The sequence below is a fragment of the Melospiza melodia genome, chromosome 6, assembly GCF_035770615.1.
Source record: "Melospiza melodia melodia isolate bMelMel2 chromosome 6, bMelMel2.pri, whole genome shotgun sequence".
In the NCBI taxonomy this organism is placed as follows: Eukaryota; Metazoa; Chordata; class Aves; order Passeriformes; family Passerellidae; genus Melospiza; species Melospiza melodia.
The window spans coordinates 52,566,612-52,582,223 of NC_086199.1; the positions used below are offsets into that span (position 1 = coordinate 52,566,612).

Genomic DNA, 15,612 nt, shown 5'->3' on the forward strand with positions numbered 1-15,612 from the left:
TTTGAGTATTTTCCATAATATTCTGTAGCATTTCCTCACTAGGTCATGTCTGGCTTAGCAGCCAATCTCTCAGATATACTCACTGAATTGGATGTCAGTGGAGGTTAAAATACACTGCTGAATTTTCATGAAACCAGAGAAAACAAGGAAGGGCTGATTCCCTGTCCTGTCTATAACATTTATTTCTCCAGCAAGAGCACCAAATTCTGCATGATTTGGAACCTGTACTATAGTTTAAATTCCCCATGATTTGAAACCCATACTATAGTTTAAATTCTGCATGATTTGAAACCTGTACTGTAGTTTAAATTCTGCATTATTTGAAACCTGTACTATAGTTTAAATTCCCCATGATTTGAAACCTGTACTATATTTAAAAGCACTTATATTACAGAGTGGACTCCACAACACAGGCAGGTACAAGTATTCAATGAAAAGGGCCAGAACACAGAGTCAGTGGCTAAACAAGCAGCTTCAGCAGAACATCTTGGATTTTTATGCTTAGCTGATTAAACTATGTAATTATTCCTGTCCACAGCAACAGCAGAAACAGCCTTCCATTCCAGGCATAAATTAATTCTTTATGGTTTGTGGGAAGATCTTCACATTTCCAAGAATCAGTCTCCTGAAAACACTGGGCAAGTCTGGGAGCACATCAGCAGCTGGTATCAATTGTGGTAACTACAGCAGCTTTGTGATGATTGCACTGTTTCACACTGAGGATCTTCCTCACAATTTAATGTGCATCAACAGGGATCAGCATCACTGGTGTGACCACTGTGGATAATTAATCACCCTGAGTAGCTGCACAGTCTTGAGGCTACGTTATGGACAAATAGGAAGGAGGGAAGTTGGGTGTGCACATGGGGAAAAAGCCTTCAGAAATTGTTAAACGCTGTGTTGGGTTTGCAGGGACAGGTTTTGGCTTCTGTGAAAAGTTGTAAAGGCTTCCCCTGTGTCTGGCAGGGGCAATCCCTGGAGGCTCCAGGGCAGACCCACCACTGCTAAATCAGAGCCAGTCAGGAAGGGGAGCAACATCTCTGATAACGGATTTTAAAAGGACAAAAAAAAGTTATTGCACAAAAGTTATTATTCTCAACAGAGAAGAGCAGGCTGAGAACATGAGAGGAACAGCCCTGCACCCAGAGGAACACCCAGGGCAGGGTGAAGGAGGGGCAGGAGCTGCTGCAGGTGCTGGAGCTGAGATTCCCCTGCAGCCCCTGGTGAGGCAGCTGTGACCCTGCAGCCCAAGGAGGGCACAGGGATGCACAGACCCACCTGCAGCCCATAGCACTGCACCCCATGGAAGAGTGGCCCACATCACAGACATTCATGGACAACTGTTTCTCATGAAATGGACTCGTATTGGAGAGGTTCATGGAGAGCTGCCCTGTGGGAATCACCCCATCCTGGGGCAGGGGAAGGACTCCTCTCCTGAGCAGCAGCAGCAGGAACAACTGTGATGAACTCACCATAACTCCCATTCCCCATCTCCCTGTGCTCCTGTGGGCATGAGATAGAGCTGGGAAGGAGGGAGGGATGGGGGCAAAGTGTTCTTAGGTTTTATTTTTATCTCATTATCCTGCTCTGTTTTTCTTAGCAATAAATGCAATTAATATCCCCGAACTGAGTGTGTTTTGCCCATGACAGTATTGGTTGAACAACCTGCCCCAGTCCTTATCTCAAACCATGACCATTTGTTATATTTTCTCTCCCATGCCCAGATGCAGAAGGCAGTGAGAGAGCAGCTCTGGTGGGTGCCTGGCATCCAGCTAGGGCCACCCTAAAATAGTAATAATAAATAAATAAATAAATAAATAAATAAATAAATAAATAAATAAATAAAGTATACATACATATTTTTAGATAGATAGATAGATAGATAGATAGATAGATAGATAGATAGATAGATAGATAGATAGATAGATAGATAGATAGATAGATATAGAACATATAAATCTCTATTGGCTCAGGAGGTCTCTGTCCCTAAAACTGTTGAAGCACAAAAGCACCCCTGGAAAAATGTCAGTAAATATTTGCTCTATTCTCATACTCATATCTTTGAGCTGTTGGTGGAAAATGACTTAAGACTGCATGAAAGTCTTTTGAATACATGCATTTAAAGGGATCCTGAAGTCCTGCCATGCTTCTGTCTAAACTAAGAGTGTTTTGGGGCTTTTATTACAGAGAAAAATCACTCCTTTCCTCAAGAATTTCCCTTATAATTCTCTAACATGTTGCTTTGGCAGAGGCTGTCCAATAATGCTTGTTCTTACCATAGATGTAGGAAACTCCAACAAGCTCAAAGATGGCAATGATGACAAGAGAGTAGGAGGCTGCATAAGTGTCCACAAGCTGCAGCATGTACATTCCACCCTGGGGAGAGAAAGAGAGAGGATTACCCGAGGCACTGAGGCTGGAGAGGAGCAGGAGCCAGGGCAGCACCCACACCTCAGCTGGAGCCAGGCTCCTCCTTCTGGCTCAATGAATAGCAAACCCAACAGGAAAAAAGCAGAGGGCACACCTGATTCTGCTACCTAGCACAGCTTGGGAGGACTTTGTATTCAGTCCTTGGAGATGCAGGACTGAACTGTGATCAGAACTCCCACCTGCGGTGTCTCAAACCACATAATACCACAACAAAATCAAAATCATCATTGGAAGCACAACTGCCGTAATAATGAGTCCAGTTCATCTGCTTGGAAAGGATTTAATATCCTGTCTACACGATTGAGTTAAGCAGCACAATTCAAGTGAATAAAGGACTGAATCCTTCCCAGGCTTTAGGACAGCAAAGCTGGGCTGGTAAGTGGTGAGATAAGGGGAAAGAAAAGAAAGAAAAAGGGGTGGAAGGATGGATAAAATCTTAAGATTTTGTCCATCTCATCTTGAAATTATATATCATGCTGAAGGTATTAGTGAAGAAGACACTGAAGTTTATCAGTAGTAGATGGGAATTCCAGTATTAACTCCACAGTTTGCACAGACCATCAGTATGTGTCTAGTCTCAGAGGAAAGGCACTCAAAACAGGCGTGCATATTCGTATCACATTCAAAATTGGGGTTTTTTTCCTTTATTCATAGAATGGGTTGGGAGAAACGTTAGAGATTATTTCATTCCAACCCCCCTGCCATGGGCAGGGACACCTCCCACTATCCCAGGTGGCTCCAAGCCCTGTCCAGCCTGGCCTTGGGGCCTTGGGCACTGTCAGGGATCCAGGGGCAGCCCCAGCTGCTCTGGGCACCCTGTGCCAGGGCCTCACACCCTCACAGGGAAGGATTTCTTCCTAATGTCTGATCTAAACCTGCCCTCTGTCAGTGTGGGTTGAATACTTTATTTATTACTATTACTATACTATACTATATATAGTATAGTATATATGTATATATTATACATATATATATACTATACTATATATAGTATATATAGTACTATATATATATATACACACATATATATACATATACACTATATATATATATACACTATATATATACATGCTATATGTACACTATATATAGATATACTTTATATATACTATTTATATATACTTTATATATATAAAAAGTATAGTAATAGTATTTATTTATTTATTACTATTACTACTTGTTTATTTTTATTACTGTTACTATTTATTTATTTATTGCTATTATTACTATTACTATTATTACTATTACTAATTTATATATTTATTTATTACTATTACAAAATATTACTATTTCGGAGATGTTTGGCTAGAGAAAATTTTAAAGACCTGATTCTCAGAAAGGCTTGAACAGCAATGTCTTTTAAGAATATCTCAGCCAGAGCATCCTTTTTGTTTGTTTGTTTTTAATAACGTTTTCAGACACAGAATGTATCACTTGTGGCAGAATTCAGAATTCAGCCAAACATTTTGCAGCCTGTGCAGGAGAAAAGCAGCCAGCAGAGGGGGACTGGGGCCAGGCAGTGGTGCTCAAAGGCAGTGTGGTTACCTGAGTGATCATAGGAAAGCCCATGATGAAGAAGGACACGCAGCAGCCCAGGGTGAACAGAGCCTTGTGTGTCCGCAGGTACTTCGGGAACTCGTCTGACACCGAGGTCACGATGGTCTCGATGGTGGCAAACTGAAACACAAACCAAAGGGTTCATTTCAATGCACACACAGCAGAGAAAACATCAGAATTTGAACATTATTTTGAGCCCTAGGTGGTAAATGCTCAGATGGCAGCACCAAAGCTCTGCCAAAATGATTTCAGCCTTGACGACCTTACTGCATTCCTCCTTTTTCATGAGTCACTGCTCACATGTGTTACAGACATCTTTTATGGAAAATCCTTTCCTTAGGATTTTTCCTCCTGAGAAGCTGGGAGGCCTCAGGAACAAAATGCAAACAATGATTATCTGCTGCTGTGGAATGCAACAGGTGCAGCTGTGATTGGTCTCATGGGGTTGTTTCTAATTAATGGCCAATCACAGTCAGCTGGCCTGGACAGAGAGTCTGGGACAGAGCCTTTGTTATCATTCCTTCCTATTCTTAGCTAGCCCTCTGATGAAATCCTTTCTTCTATTCTTTTAGTATAGTTTTAATGTAATATATATCATAAACTAATAAATCAAGCCTTCTGAAACATGGAGTCAGATCCTCATCTCTTCCCTCATCCTCAGACCCCTGTGAACACCACCACACACATGGGAAATAGCAATCAACTGCACAGTCCTCCAAACAAATAAATAGGAAAATCAAAAGGAAAAGAATGGGACACAAAAGCAGTTTACCATGGTATCTAATCCAAGAGTTAGGAGCATCAAAAAGAATATTATAGCCCAGAAGGGAGAGAGCGGGAGCCTTGTTAAGGCTTCTGGGTAAACCACAAAAGCAATCCCAGGACCTAGAAATAAGACAAATAAAGATTATCAGATTCAGTCTTTCCTATTTACAAAAAGGTTTAAACATTGCAGAGTTTAGCATTACCTGATTGATTTCTATTTACACTGTAAATTTCAAATCACTTACTTAGTCCAACTTTCCAAGCAGAATGCATATTCAACCAGTATACAAACAAACTGATCCAAAAGTTTTTTAAAATAGCAAAAATTGCACACTGCAGCAATGTTTCTGTGATCAAATTCCTGCCACCTCCCTGCCAATTAGCAACCCATGGCAAACATCCACACCTCAGTGCTGCAACATGAATGGAAATGCAAATACTCTTCTTCAACTCGTTGCCACGCTGTTAAATGAGGAGAGAATATAAAATATATGCCCAGAGACCTGACAGCAGACAGAAGGCAACAACTACTGTGATTCTAAAAAAATCCACAAGAAAACCCAAAATAATGCAGAGCACAAGAAATAAGGAGATGGATTCTTTTAAACTTAAATCAGGAATTTTCCATCCTTTTGGTTGTTTGTCTGGGCTTTTCTTTGGATATTTTTTTTTATATATATATTGGTCTTTAATTTCTATTGGTCATAAAGAAAAACTGTTTTTGTAAGTGCTTAGATCTTTTATATATATATATATATGTATATATTGGGCTTTAATTTCTATTGATCATAAAGAAAAACTATTTTTGTAAGTGCTTAGATTTTATATATATATATATATATTGGTCTTTAATTTCTATTGATCATAAAGAAAAAGTATTTTTCTAAGTGCTTAGATCTTTTTTTAAAATATATATATATTGGGCTTTAATTTCTATTTTTCATAAAGAAAAACTATTTTTGTAAGTGCTTAGATCTTTATATATGTATATATATTGGGGTTTCATTTCTATTGTTCATAAATAAAAAGTATTTTTGTAAGTGCTTAGATCTTTATATATATATATGCATATATATATGTATATATGTGTGTATATATGTATATATATGTATATATGTATGCATATATAGGGTTTTAATTTCTATATTTCTATTGATCATGAAGAAAAACTATTTTTGTAAGTGCTTAGATTTTTTTCAATATATATATATTGGGCTTTAATTTCTATTTTTCATAAAGAAAAACTATTTTTGTAAGTGCTTAGATCTTTATATATATATGTGTATATATATATATATAGGGGTTTAATTTATATATTTCTATTGATCACAAAGAAAAACTATTTTTGTAAGTGCTTAGATCTTTTTTATATATATATAGGACTTTAATTTCTATTGATCATGAAGTAAAACTGTTTTTGTAAGTGCTCAGCTGTGCCTGGGAGCAGGGGCTGCAGGGCTGTGGTGGCAGCCTTACAGCAGGTGGCAGCTCCTCCCCGTTGATCCCAGCTCAGGGATGCCCCTCCAAGCTCTCTGGGATGTTTCCTGTGAGATACAAATGCCATGAGCCAAATGCCTCATGCCGAGAGAACGGGCTCCCCTCTTCATCTCTCAATTAAAGATTTCTTCTCGCCTGTTGGAGGTAAGGGCTCCATTTAAACTCACTGCCTGCATCTACAAGTTTAATTAAGTCTCAGAATAACGAGTTCCCATTAATCACTCCTCTAGGAAAAGTTAAATTATAGAATGTAAGCATGTCTCCAGGTCAGCCCCTCACACCTGGTAGCATCCAACCACAGGAAATAATCACAGGGAGGCAACCTCCCATTCCTTCCATCTTCCAAGATTTGGTGGGTATGAACTCTTTATAAAAGTGCATTAAAGCCAGGAAAACTCCAAGTGCTTTATATGTCTTAAAAAGTAAAATTACCTTGAAGTTTCATTTTAACGAATAACATCTTTCAACTACACTATATATAAGGAATAATATTTTTCAGCTGTAGCTCTGTTCTTAATCAGAGACTAGAACAAAAAGAAGTTGTGCTGTCTTTCCCTCCAAGTTTTATTTGTTCACCAGATAATTGAGTTTTTCCTGAAAAGAAAACTCTAAATGAAAAAAAAAAAAAGTACTATGTTTTTCAGATTAATAATTTAGGAGAGGGAAAAAAAGGAAAAAAATTTAAAACCCTTTATATTTCCATTAACATTTTCCTTCAAGGTTTTGAAAACTTGAAGGGAGATTACGCTTCATCCCTGGAGCTGCTCTAGCAATGACTGGCACTCAGAGCTATGGTTTAGTTGGTATGGTGGTGCTCAGCTCTACCTATTCAGTCTCTCAGATCCCCACTAGTGACCGCCTCTCTTCACTAACCAAGATGTTCCAATCAGCCCTTCAGAAATGTTTGACTTCTCTGTGGAGGCATCTCCTTGCTCCCCACAGTTCAGGAGCACAATCCACCCCTTGTGCCAGATTTCTGTCACCCAAAATTCCAACCACCAGAGGTAACTTTACCTTGGAGAGGATTTGGCAAACAGCAGCAGAGAACAATGAGAAGGCCAATAACCATCGCAGCCTACCCTCCATCAGTCATTTACACAAAGGTTTAAAATGAGTCTCAATTTCCTTCCTTCTCTTACCAAACAAGTCGTTAAGAGGCTTTAATTAAAATCTTGACTGCCAGACTGCCTTCTCCTGTGCAGAAATGCCTACACATGGTTTAGCAATCCGCAACAGTTTGAAGCCATCATTCCCACCTCCAATACCAATGATACTGGAGTGATCATATATCAGATATCTGTGATCATCAACAACAGAGCTGGAAGTGCCTCGGGGTGCCTGTCTGAGTAATGAAATGCCAGTGAGCCCTACCTTGGTCTGCCACAGCTTCAATATTCACTTTGAGCTCGTTTGCCATGAAGCCAATGACTGAGAAGATGACAAAGCCTGCAAATATGCTTGTGGCACTGTTGGTACACGTCACTATCAGAGTGTCCCTGCAAAAAAGCACAAGAAGCCCGTTGGGATACACACAGGGAAGGTTTTGTGTATGTATTTGTATTTCAAGGGTTTCTCATCAGCACACACAGCTTGTGGGGGTGCTGGTGAAGGCGCATTTTACACTCCTCAGGAATCAGCTCTGCAAGCTTCCATCACCCACGTGCTGTGCAGGAACCACAGGCCCAGCACATCTGCCCTTGGCCTCTCTGAAGAACAGACAGACATGGTGTCTTGATTTCTAACACATTTTGTAACTCTTTGCCTCACAGGACATCTGCTCTCCACAGTGGGTACGGACTAACCACTGCTGACCAGGTGAGAGGATTTTTGTCTTGTCCTTCTTGTGCTTATACACAAAATTCCAGGGTTAGCTTTCTGTACATTGCAGAGCTTGCTCAATGACCATCCTGTCTGCACAGGGAAGATTCATTGGTACCTTTTTCCATGGTTGTTATTATCAAAGGAACCTCAAGAAATCTACAGCTGAACATCTCACTATGCTGGGTATGTCAAGGCTTGACAGCAAACCAGCCCTCGTGAGCCCCATCCATAGTTATTGCATCCTTAGGGATGTAATGGGATCTTTCAATAGGATTTCTATAGGATTTTTTTCAATTGGATTTTTCTTTAAACAATATGCATGTCCAGAGAACTTCCCCATAAACTCCTACGTCTTCAGAAAAACAAATCCCTCACTTTAAATGTTTAGGGGGTTTATGTTGGCTAGAATAGTTTATTCCTACTGCTATTGTTTTGTCAGGAAGAGAATGAAACAGAACTTGAGAAGCTGTCAAAGAATCTCACTGAGCTGGCAAACTCCTAGGACATCCAACAGAGCATGTTTAAACAGGAATTATTTTGTTAATTCTTTGGGTCTACAGAAAACAAAAATGATAGTGTGCTGCTTGGAATCATCACGTGTTAACCTTCTTCCAAAACCTAGATAGGTTTTAAATATTTCAGGTATTCATTATGAAGTCAATTTATGTAAATGTACTGCAATTATGGATTTTGGACTATGTTTAAAATCAATGTGTAACTGAAAATTACAATTGATGTATTAAAATGTAATGAATATAGAAATTGAAAGAGAAAATAGTCATACTGTATTTCAATATTCAAGGTTTTGTTGTAAAATTTAAAATATTGGGAGTAACTAAGCTTTTCTAGTTATTTCTACTTTGGTCTCTCATATCCCCCCCTAAAGGTAAAGCATCTATTTGGTATTAGAACTGTGATATTTTTATACTTCATTACCATGTATTCCCTTCAAAATTTTCATTAAGATCTTCCAAACTCCACAAAAGATTGTTAAGTTAGTGTGCAAAGGTAGCATGATGCTTCCTCCGTTTTCCTCCCTGATATTCTGATTGCAAGTATTCATTAAAAAAAAAAAAAAAAAAAAAGGCTCAGCAATACCATCTTCAAAAACAGAACCCAAAGGATTGCTGGGTGGGAGTTACTGTGTATGCAACACTGTTAGCTTTCATCCATATTTTGGGATAATTTCATTCAATTACTTTTGAGCACTAGTAAAATATTTTTTTAAATTTGTTTTCAATATCCTCATCCACATTTCTTTTTTAAGTTAAGTATTCTGTACTGAGAAGCCATAGGAGGTGGCAGTGGAAATCCCAAGGATAGTTTGCTTTGAAGTCCTGACTGGGGAGAGTTTTTGGGCATCTCTTGGGGGAGTCCCTGTGCACGCTGCTGCTGTCCTGGATCTGCACCTCTGGCACCACAAGGATTGGCAAGCTTTGCTCCAGACTGACTTTAAAAACTGTAAAACAGCAGGGAAGCTCTCCACTAGTGCCACTTGCTGTTGTGTTTTCCAGCTGCAGACATTTGAGCCAGGGCTTTTGCATGAAAAATTATACACTATGACTTTTTCCCATGAAAAAATAGCTCTCAAAGAAGTGATTTTAGATTTCATAGCATGAAATAACTTTTTGCATGTAATGGGAAAAACTGGGAAAAGAAAGAACATTTAGGAGACGTAGGAATCCCATCAATGGAAGTTGCAAATTGAAGTCCTGCATGTTTCACTCTGCTGATGGGCAGTCCTCCAGCAGAGCTGCCAAGTGATTCTGTCTCATTTTCCTGACACATCCCAGGCTGCCCTTCAGCCTCAGCCCCCTGATTCTGAAAGATTTATTATTAACAAAATAATCCTCTGAAGTTCCTGAGCCAGCAGGAACTCTAATAAGCCTTGAGAATAGTAGATTAGGATCTGGGGAGAGGAAAAAATACACAAAAATGGTTAAATGTAAACGAAATGCACACACAAAAAATAGGAAAGGAAACAGAAGAGAGGAAAAGAGAAAAATACAAGAGAGGAAAAAAGGACAAAAGGGCAGCAGGGGATAAAAAAGACAAGGGAGAAAAAGACAAGAGATAGGGGTCTTGCAAACCAGATTTCTGGAAGATGAAGGATAACTGGTTTTGGACAAACCTGTTCAATAACACAGATGTATTTCACTCTTACACACCTGTAGCAGTTATTGTGGAATTTGTTGTATGAAGAGAGGGTAATTAGACCTCCCCATGCTGCAGATAAGGAGAAGAAAATCTGAGTGGCAGCATCCTTCCAAACCTGAAAGGAAAGAAAATGAAAGAGTGTTAAACCAATGGATGTCAATAGAATATTTAAAAGCAAAATCCTGCCACTAAATACATCAGGCTCATTTGATAAGGAGCACTGTTCTTGTTGAGTCCATCTGAAAGGACACTATAAACCTTGCTGCACATGGGAGGCACAAATATAAAACCCATATTGTTTGATACTTATCAGTTCAAATACATTCAGAAACAAAAAACACAAGTCAAGAGGGAAAACCTGCATCAGATACTGATGTTTTCCTAGCAGTGACTCTAAGTAACACTTTACCCATGTAAGATGAAGAACAAGTTTCCACAGATGACAACGCCACTTCTGCACATGGAAAATGCTTGCAGCAGACCCCAAGAGATCTGGGATTTATTATTATTATTATTATTATCATCATCATCATCATGCCTATGTATTATATATTATTGTATATTATATATTGTTGTATCTTATATTATATTATATTGTATTGTACTATATTGTACTATATTGTACTATATTGCAGTATTATATTATTGTAGTATTATATTATATAATAATATATATCATATATATGAAATATATATCTTGATATAGAATATATTATTTAACCCCCAGCAGCTGTGAGTGCAACAGCAAACCCACCATAGCATCAATGAGCTTCTCCCACTTGGGTGTGATGAAGTACCAGATGCCATCCCCAGCTCCAGGCAGAGTCACTCCCCTTATGAGCAGGATGATGAGAACCACGTAGGGGAACGTGGCTGTGAAGTACACAACCTGCACAGGGCAGAGAAGAGGTTACTGAGAGAGTGAAAAGTGAGGAGGGGAAATGGAAACGCCACTGTTGCCAAAAGAAGGTTTATTACTGTTTGTACCTCTTAATAATTACATATCACCAATCACCATGATGATAGCTATGGTCCAAATTCAATAAAAAAGGAAAGTCTGCAGTTAGCTAGACAGACCTGATCATCGTGGAGTCTTAATACACAAGAGTGGCTGTGTGTTTAATGTTCTAATAATTATCTGGAACACAGCTCAGATAAAATGGTTGGATTATAGACAGGTAAGCTTTACACTTAAATATTTGAAATTATTTTTTGTTTTCACATCAACGTCTGGTCCTAAACAAAACAGAATCATACCAACACATGATGGAATTGTATCACAGAATGACTTGGGACCTGAAAGATCATCTCATTCCAGCCCCTGCCATGGGCAAGAACACCTTCCCCTAGGCCAGGATGAGCCAAACCCAGCCCAGCCTGGCCTTGGACATCTCCAGGGATGGGGCAGCCACAGCTTCTCTGGGCAGCCCCGCAGGACCTCACCACCTTTACAGAGGAGATTTTCTTCCCAATCTCTTCAAACTCTGGGACCAGCTCCAGAAAATTATTCCCATCTCCATTTCCACTGTCTTTATCCCAGGAAATGCCCACTTGTGTTGATCACACACACACACACCCACACTGAGCTTTTTTTAAAAAGCTCAGTTCTGGTTTTCAAATATGTTGTTCAGCATCCTAATTTACATCCCAATTTCCTGGATTCCAGTGAAATGAGAGATGACTGCAGAATTTTTATGAAGAAATTAATAAATCCTTCCCATGCAGACTAGGGAAGGCTGCAAAGTACCATTTGTGTCATCCCACTGCTTAGTGCAGCTGAAGAGTTCATTTTAAATGTATTGAAGGTTAGAGAAAAAATATCAAACAAAAATAGTTTCTGTTTTGACTGTAAAGGAAAAGACAGAGAGGAAAAAGGCATTTCAATTAATACTTAGTCATTTACTGAAAATATTTTCAGTGATTCATCCCTTAAATGAGAGTGTGAGTCCCTAAAACCCAGCACCCTGCTTTCCTGTGAGTGTACAGTCACAAACATTGTTCTTACTTTTCCTGATGATTTGATTCCTTTAGCAAGGGAGGCATAAACAATCACCCAGGCTAGGAAAAGAGATAATGCCAAGGGCCATCTAATCTCACCAGGATATTCAATCCCTGCTGAAATCTTCAATACAAAGTACCTAAGAATAAGAAGGAAAAAAAAAGAAATTAAAAAATTTCGGAAAAAAAAATAATGGAAGCAACCACAGGCAGCAATTCAGTGCAAATTCCTTTTTTGTTCTGCCTCAGTGTCCTCAGCAGTTTCTCTAGATGGTTCCAGTGATTCTCACCATGTATTATTTTATTTATCTGCATTGCAGTAGTAGATAAAACTGCCGGGCATGGGCCAACACCCCAGCTGTGCTAAACACCACAGGAACTGAAAAATTGAAAACAAGTAATCCAGCATTTCCGTTCAGCTCTCATCATTCCGAAGCACAAAAAGAAAAGAGCATCATTTGCTGCCCTTCACTACTGCATTTCTGGTTTTCCACGACATGTTCCAGTGGATTTTACAGAAAGAGCAACATAATTTTTCTGAACAAAGAAAGATCTTACTTGAAGTATTCTTCACTCCCACTGACAAATGTTTTGTTTCCTTCCCTGGTGACGTTAACCATGGTTAGATTTGGATAGGCACTCATACAGAAAGTAGAGTTCTTGATTTGTATTTTTGGGTGGTCGCCAATGATGCAGGAATCTAGGAAGAAATGAGGTGAGGGAACAGAAAAATAAAGCGCACAGATTAGTTGTTGTTGTTGTAAAACGACAAGAATGCATTAGATCACACCTAATTACTTGATCTTTTGTTCAGTTGTGACGCCTTTTCCAAAAGGTCGTTAACTAGATTAACTTCCTTTCGTTTTCATGCCGTCGTGTGTTTGGGACCGTTTGCAGAAACGGTTTTTGTTTTTTCGTTTAAGAGAAGCTTCTCTAAAGACAAATAATTCGTCTTTAGCAGGCACTCCAGGCTGCCAGCTGTGGCATTTCGTTGCCTACACTGAATTTTCCTCCGGGGGAAAAAAATCGGCATTTTTAAAGCATTTAAATTAACAAATCTAATCTATGCTCAGTAAGGAGAATTTTAAATAAAAGCAGAGGGAAGTGCCCATGGGACACAGATCACACGGACTGTTGTTCCCCAGGGCCATCCGCAGTCTCCTCCGGCATCTCCCAGGGGCGCAGCTGAGCTGCAGAAGCCTCTGGAAAACACCACGGCCACGAATTTCCAAACCAAACCCAACCCACCACCAAAAGGAGAGTACAAGCGCGTCCCGCCTTACCCAGCAGAAGTTTGTTTTTGTCCTTGCAGTCGGGCGTGTTCCAGGGGTTGCTGCAGGAGGCCCAGGGCAGCACGGGCACGAAGGAGGCGAACAGGTAGAAGAGGGTGTAGCAGAGGATGATGTTGTAGTAAATGGCTATCAGCACCGAGATGATCAGCATGGCGATGCCGCAGCCTGCGGACACACGGGGCGACAGCACGGAAAGCCATCAACGCGGGCGGCTGCCGAGCAGCGAGGCTCCTCTGGTGCGGGACAGCGACGGGGACAGCGACGGGGACAGCCCGCTGCGGGAGGAAGGGATGGAGGGAGGGAGGGATGGATGGATGGAGGGAGGCATGGAGGAAGGGATGGAGGGAGTCAGGGATGGAGGGAGGGAGGGAGGGACGAATAGGAGGGAGGGAGGGATGGAAGGATGGAAGGATGGATGGAAGGATGGATGGATGGATGGATGGATGGATGGATGGATGGATGGATGGATGGATGGATGGATGGATGGATGGATGGATGGATGGATGCAGGGACGGAGGGTGACCCCGGCATGCGGCGGGGCGGGCCCGGGCGGCTGCAGCCATGCGGGAGCCCCAGCACGGGCCATGCTCCCGCCCCGGCGCTGCCCCGCTCACCTTGCAGCGCGGGGATGGCTTTCCACACCGACACGGGGCCCTGACTAGCAAACTGCCCCAGGGACACTTCCAGGAAGAAAATGGGGATCCCAGCTAGAGCCAACATCATCAAATAGGGGATGAGAAACGCACCTTGTGAGGGCGGGGGGGAGAGAAGAGAGAGCAACCTGAATCACCCCGTGATATGGGGACAACTTAGTCAAGACATTTTTCTAACTTTTTAAAAAAATTTTCTATTAAAATGTTTCGGTTTGTTATCGATTCCCTGTGCCGACAGCCTCGGAAGGGGTGGAGGGGGGGAAGAAGGGCGTCAGCTTTCTACATTTCCAGCGTTTTCTACAGACAGGAAATCCTCATTATTGCTAAATGAGTCTTTAACACCTCCCACTTAGAAGTGTCTACGTATAAAATGAAAAGAAAAAAAAAAGCTCACAACGTTAAAATAGTTCTTTAAAATTGCCTCTCCCCTCGCAGGAAAGGGCTGTCACGGGCTGTACAAAACTGCCTTCCATGATCACAGCACCGCTCCCCTGGGCTGAGAGCCCTTCGGCAGAGGGAAGGGGTTTGCAGCTGCAGGGCTTTAACCCAGTAACATCCACGGACTCTCCGTTTCAGTAAGAGCCTCTGGTGGGAGAACCCTGCAAATAAACTCCTTCTTCTTCTTCTTCCCCTTGTAACCTGCACAGCCCCTCTTCCAGCTTCTCCTCTACTCAGCCCACCGACATTCGCTCTATTTCAAACGATCCTTTTTCAATCGGATCGTGGAGAGATTTAAAACAATTCCCCCAAGGCTCAGGAAATAACGGGGTGTCTCCACTCGGGATCCCGACCCTGCAGTCCCTCCTGTTTCCCCACGGCCCCGATGGCGGGTTCGGAGCCCGTGTGTGACCGAGGGAGGGCAGGGGCATCCGGAGCCCTGCCCTGCGCTCATCCCGCCCCCCTCCCTCTCGGCCAGCGCCAATTGCAGGTGTTTGTTTAAGGAAAGCGCTCCCTTTTAAGGAAATCTCGTCTGTCAGGGCTTTCCTGCTTTCAGAGGTGACCACCAAAAAACAAAACAAAAAAAAAACAACCAAAAAACCACCAAAATTAACGCCAACAAAAAAACCCCAAACCAAATCAAACAGATAAAACAAAGCAAACAAAAAAAAAAAAAACACAAAAACCCCCCACCAAAACAAAAAATTACGCGAACAAAAAACCCCAAATCAAATCAAACAAAAAAAACCAAACAAAAACCACCAAAACCAAAAATAACGGGAACAAAAAACCCCAAATCAAACAAAAAAAAAAAAAAAAAACCCAAACAAAAAAACCACCAAAACCAAAAATAACGCAAACAAAAAAAACCCAAATCAAATCAAGCAAAAATTAAAAAAGAAAAAAACACCAAAACCAAAAATAACGCGAACAAAAAACCCAAACCAAATTAAATTAAAAAAAAAAAAACACCAAAACAAAAAAATAACACAAAAAAAATCCCC

General features: G+C 40.8%; 1 protein-coding gene across 3 annotated transcripts in view; it reads right to left on the minus strand.

The window, feature by feature from the left end:
• SLC6A5 (solute carrier family 6 member 5) overlaps nucleotides 1-15,612 on the minus strand; it is a 34,958-nt gene that overhangs the window by 15,383 nt on the left and 3,963 nt on the right. For all 3 annotated transcript variants that reach the window (XM_063158169.1, XM_063158167.1, XM_063158168.1), the window contains exons 4-13: nucleotides 14,132-14,263; nucleotides 13,509-13,682; nucleotides 12,784-12,925; nucleotides 12,233-12,365; nucleotides 10,982-11,116; nucleotides 10,239-10,342; nucleotides 7,621-7,745; nucleotides 4,760-4,872; nucleotides 3,976-4,107; nucleotides 2,277-2,376 (exon numbers count right to left, since the gene is read on the minus strand). In XM_063158169.1, the coding sequence (XP_063014239.1) occupies nucleotides 2,277-2,376; nucleotides 3,976-4,107; nucleotides 4,760-4,872; nucleotides 7,621-7,745; nucleotides 10,239-10,342; nucleotides 10,982-11,116; nucleotides 12,233-12,365; nucleotides 12,784-12,925; nucleotides 13,509-13,682; nucleotides 14,132-14,263 (1,290 nt within the window). The remainder of the gene's footprint in view (nucleotides 1-2,276; nucleotides 2,377-3,975; nucleotides 4,108-4,759; nucleotides 4,873-7,620; nucleotides 7,746-10,238; nucleotides 10,343-10,981; nucleotides 11,117-12,232; nucleotides 12,366-12,783; nucleotides 12,926-13,508; nucleotides 13,683-14,131; nucleotides 14,264-15,612) is intronic.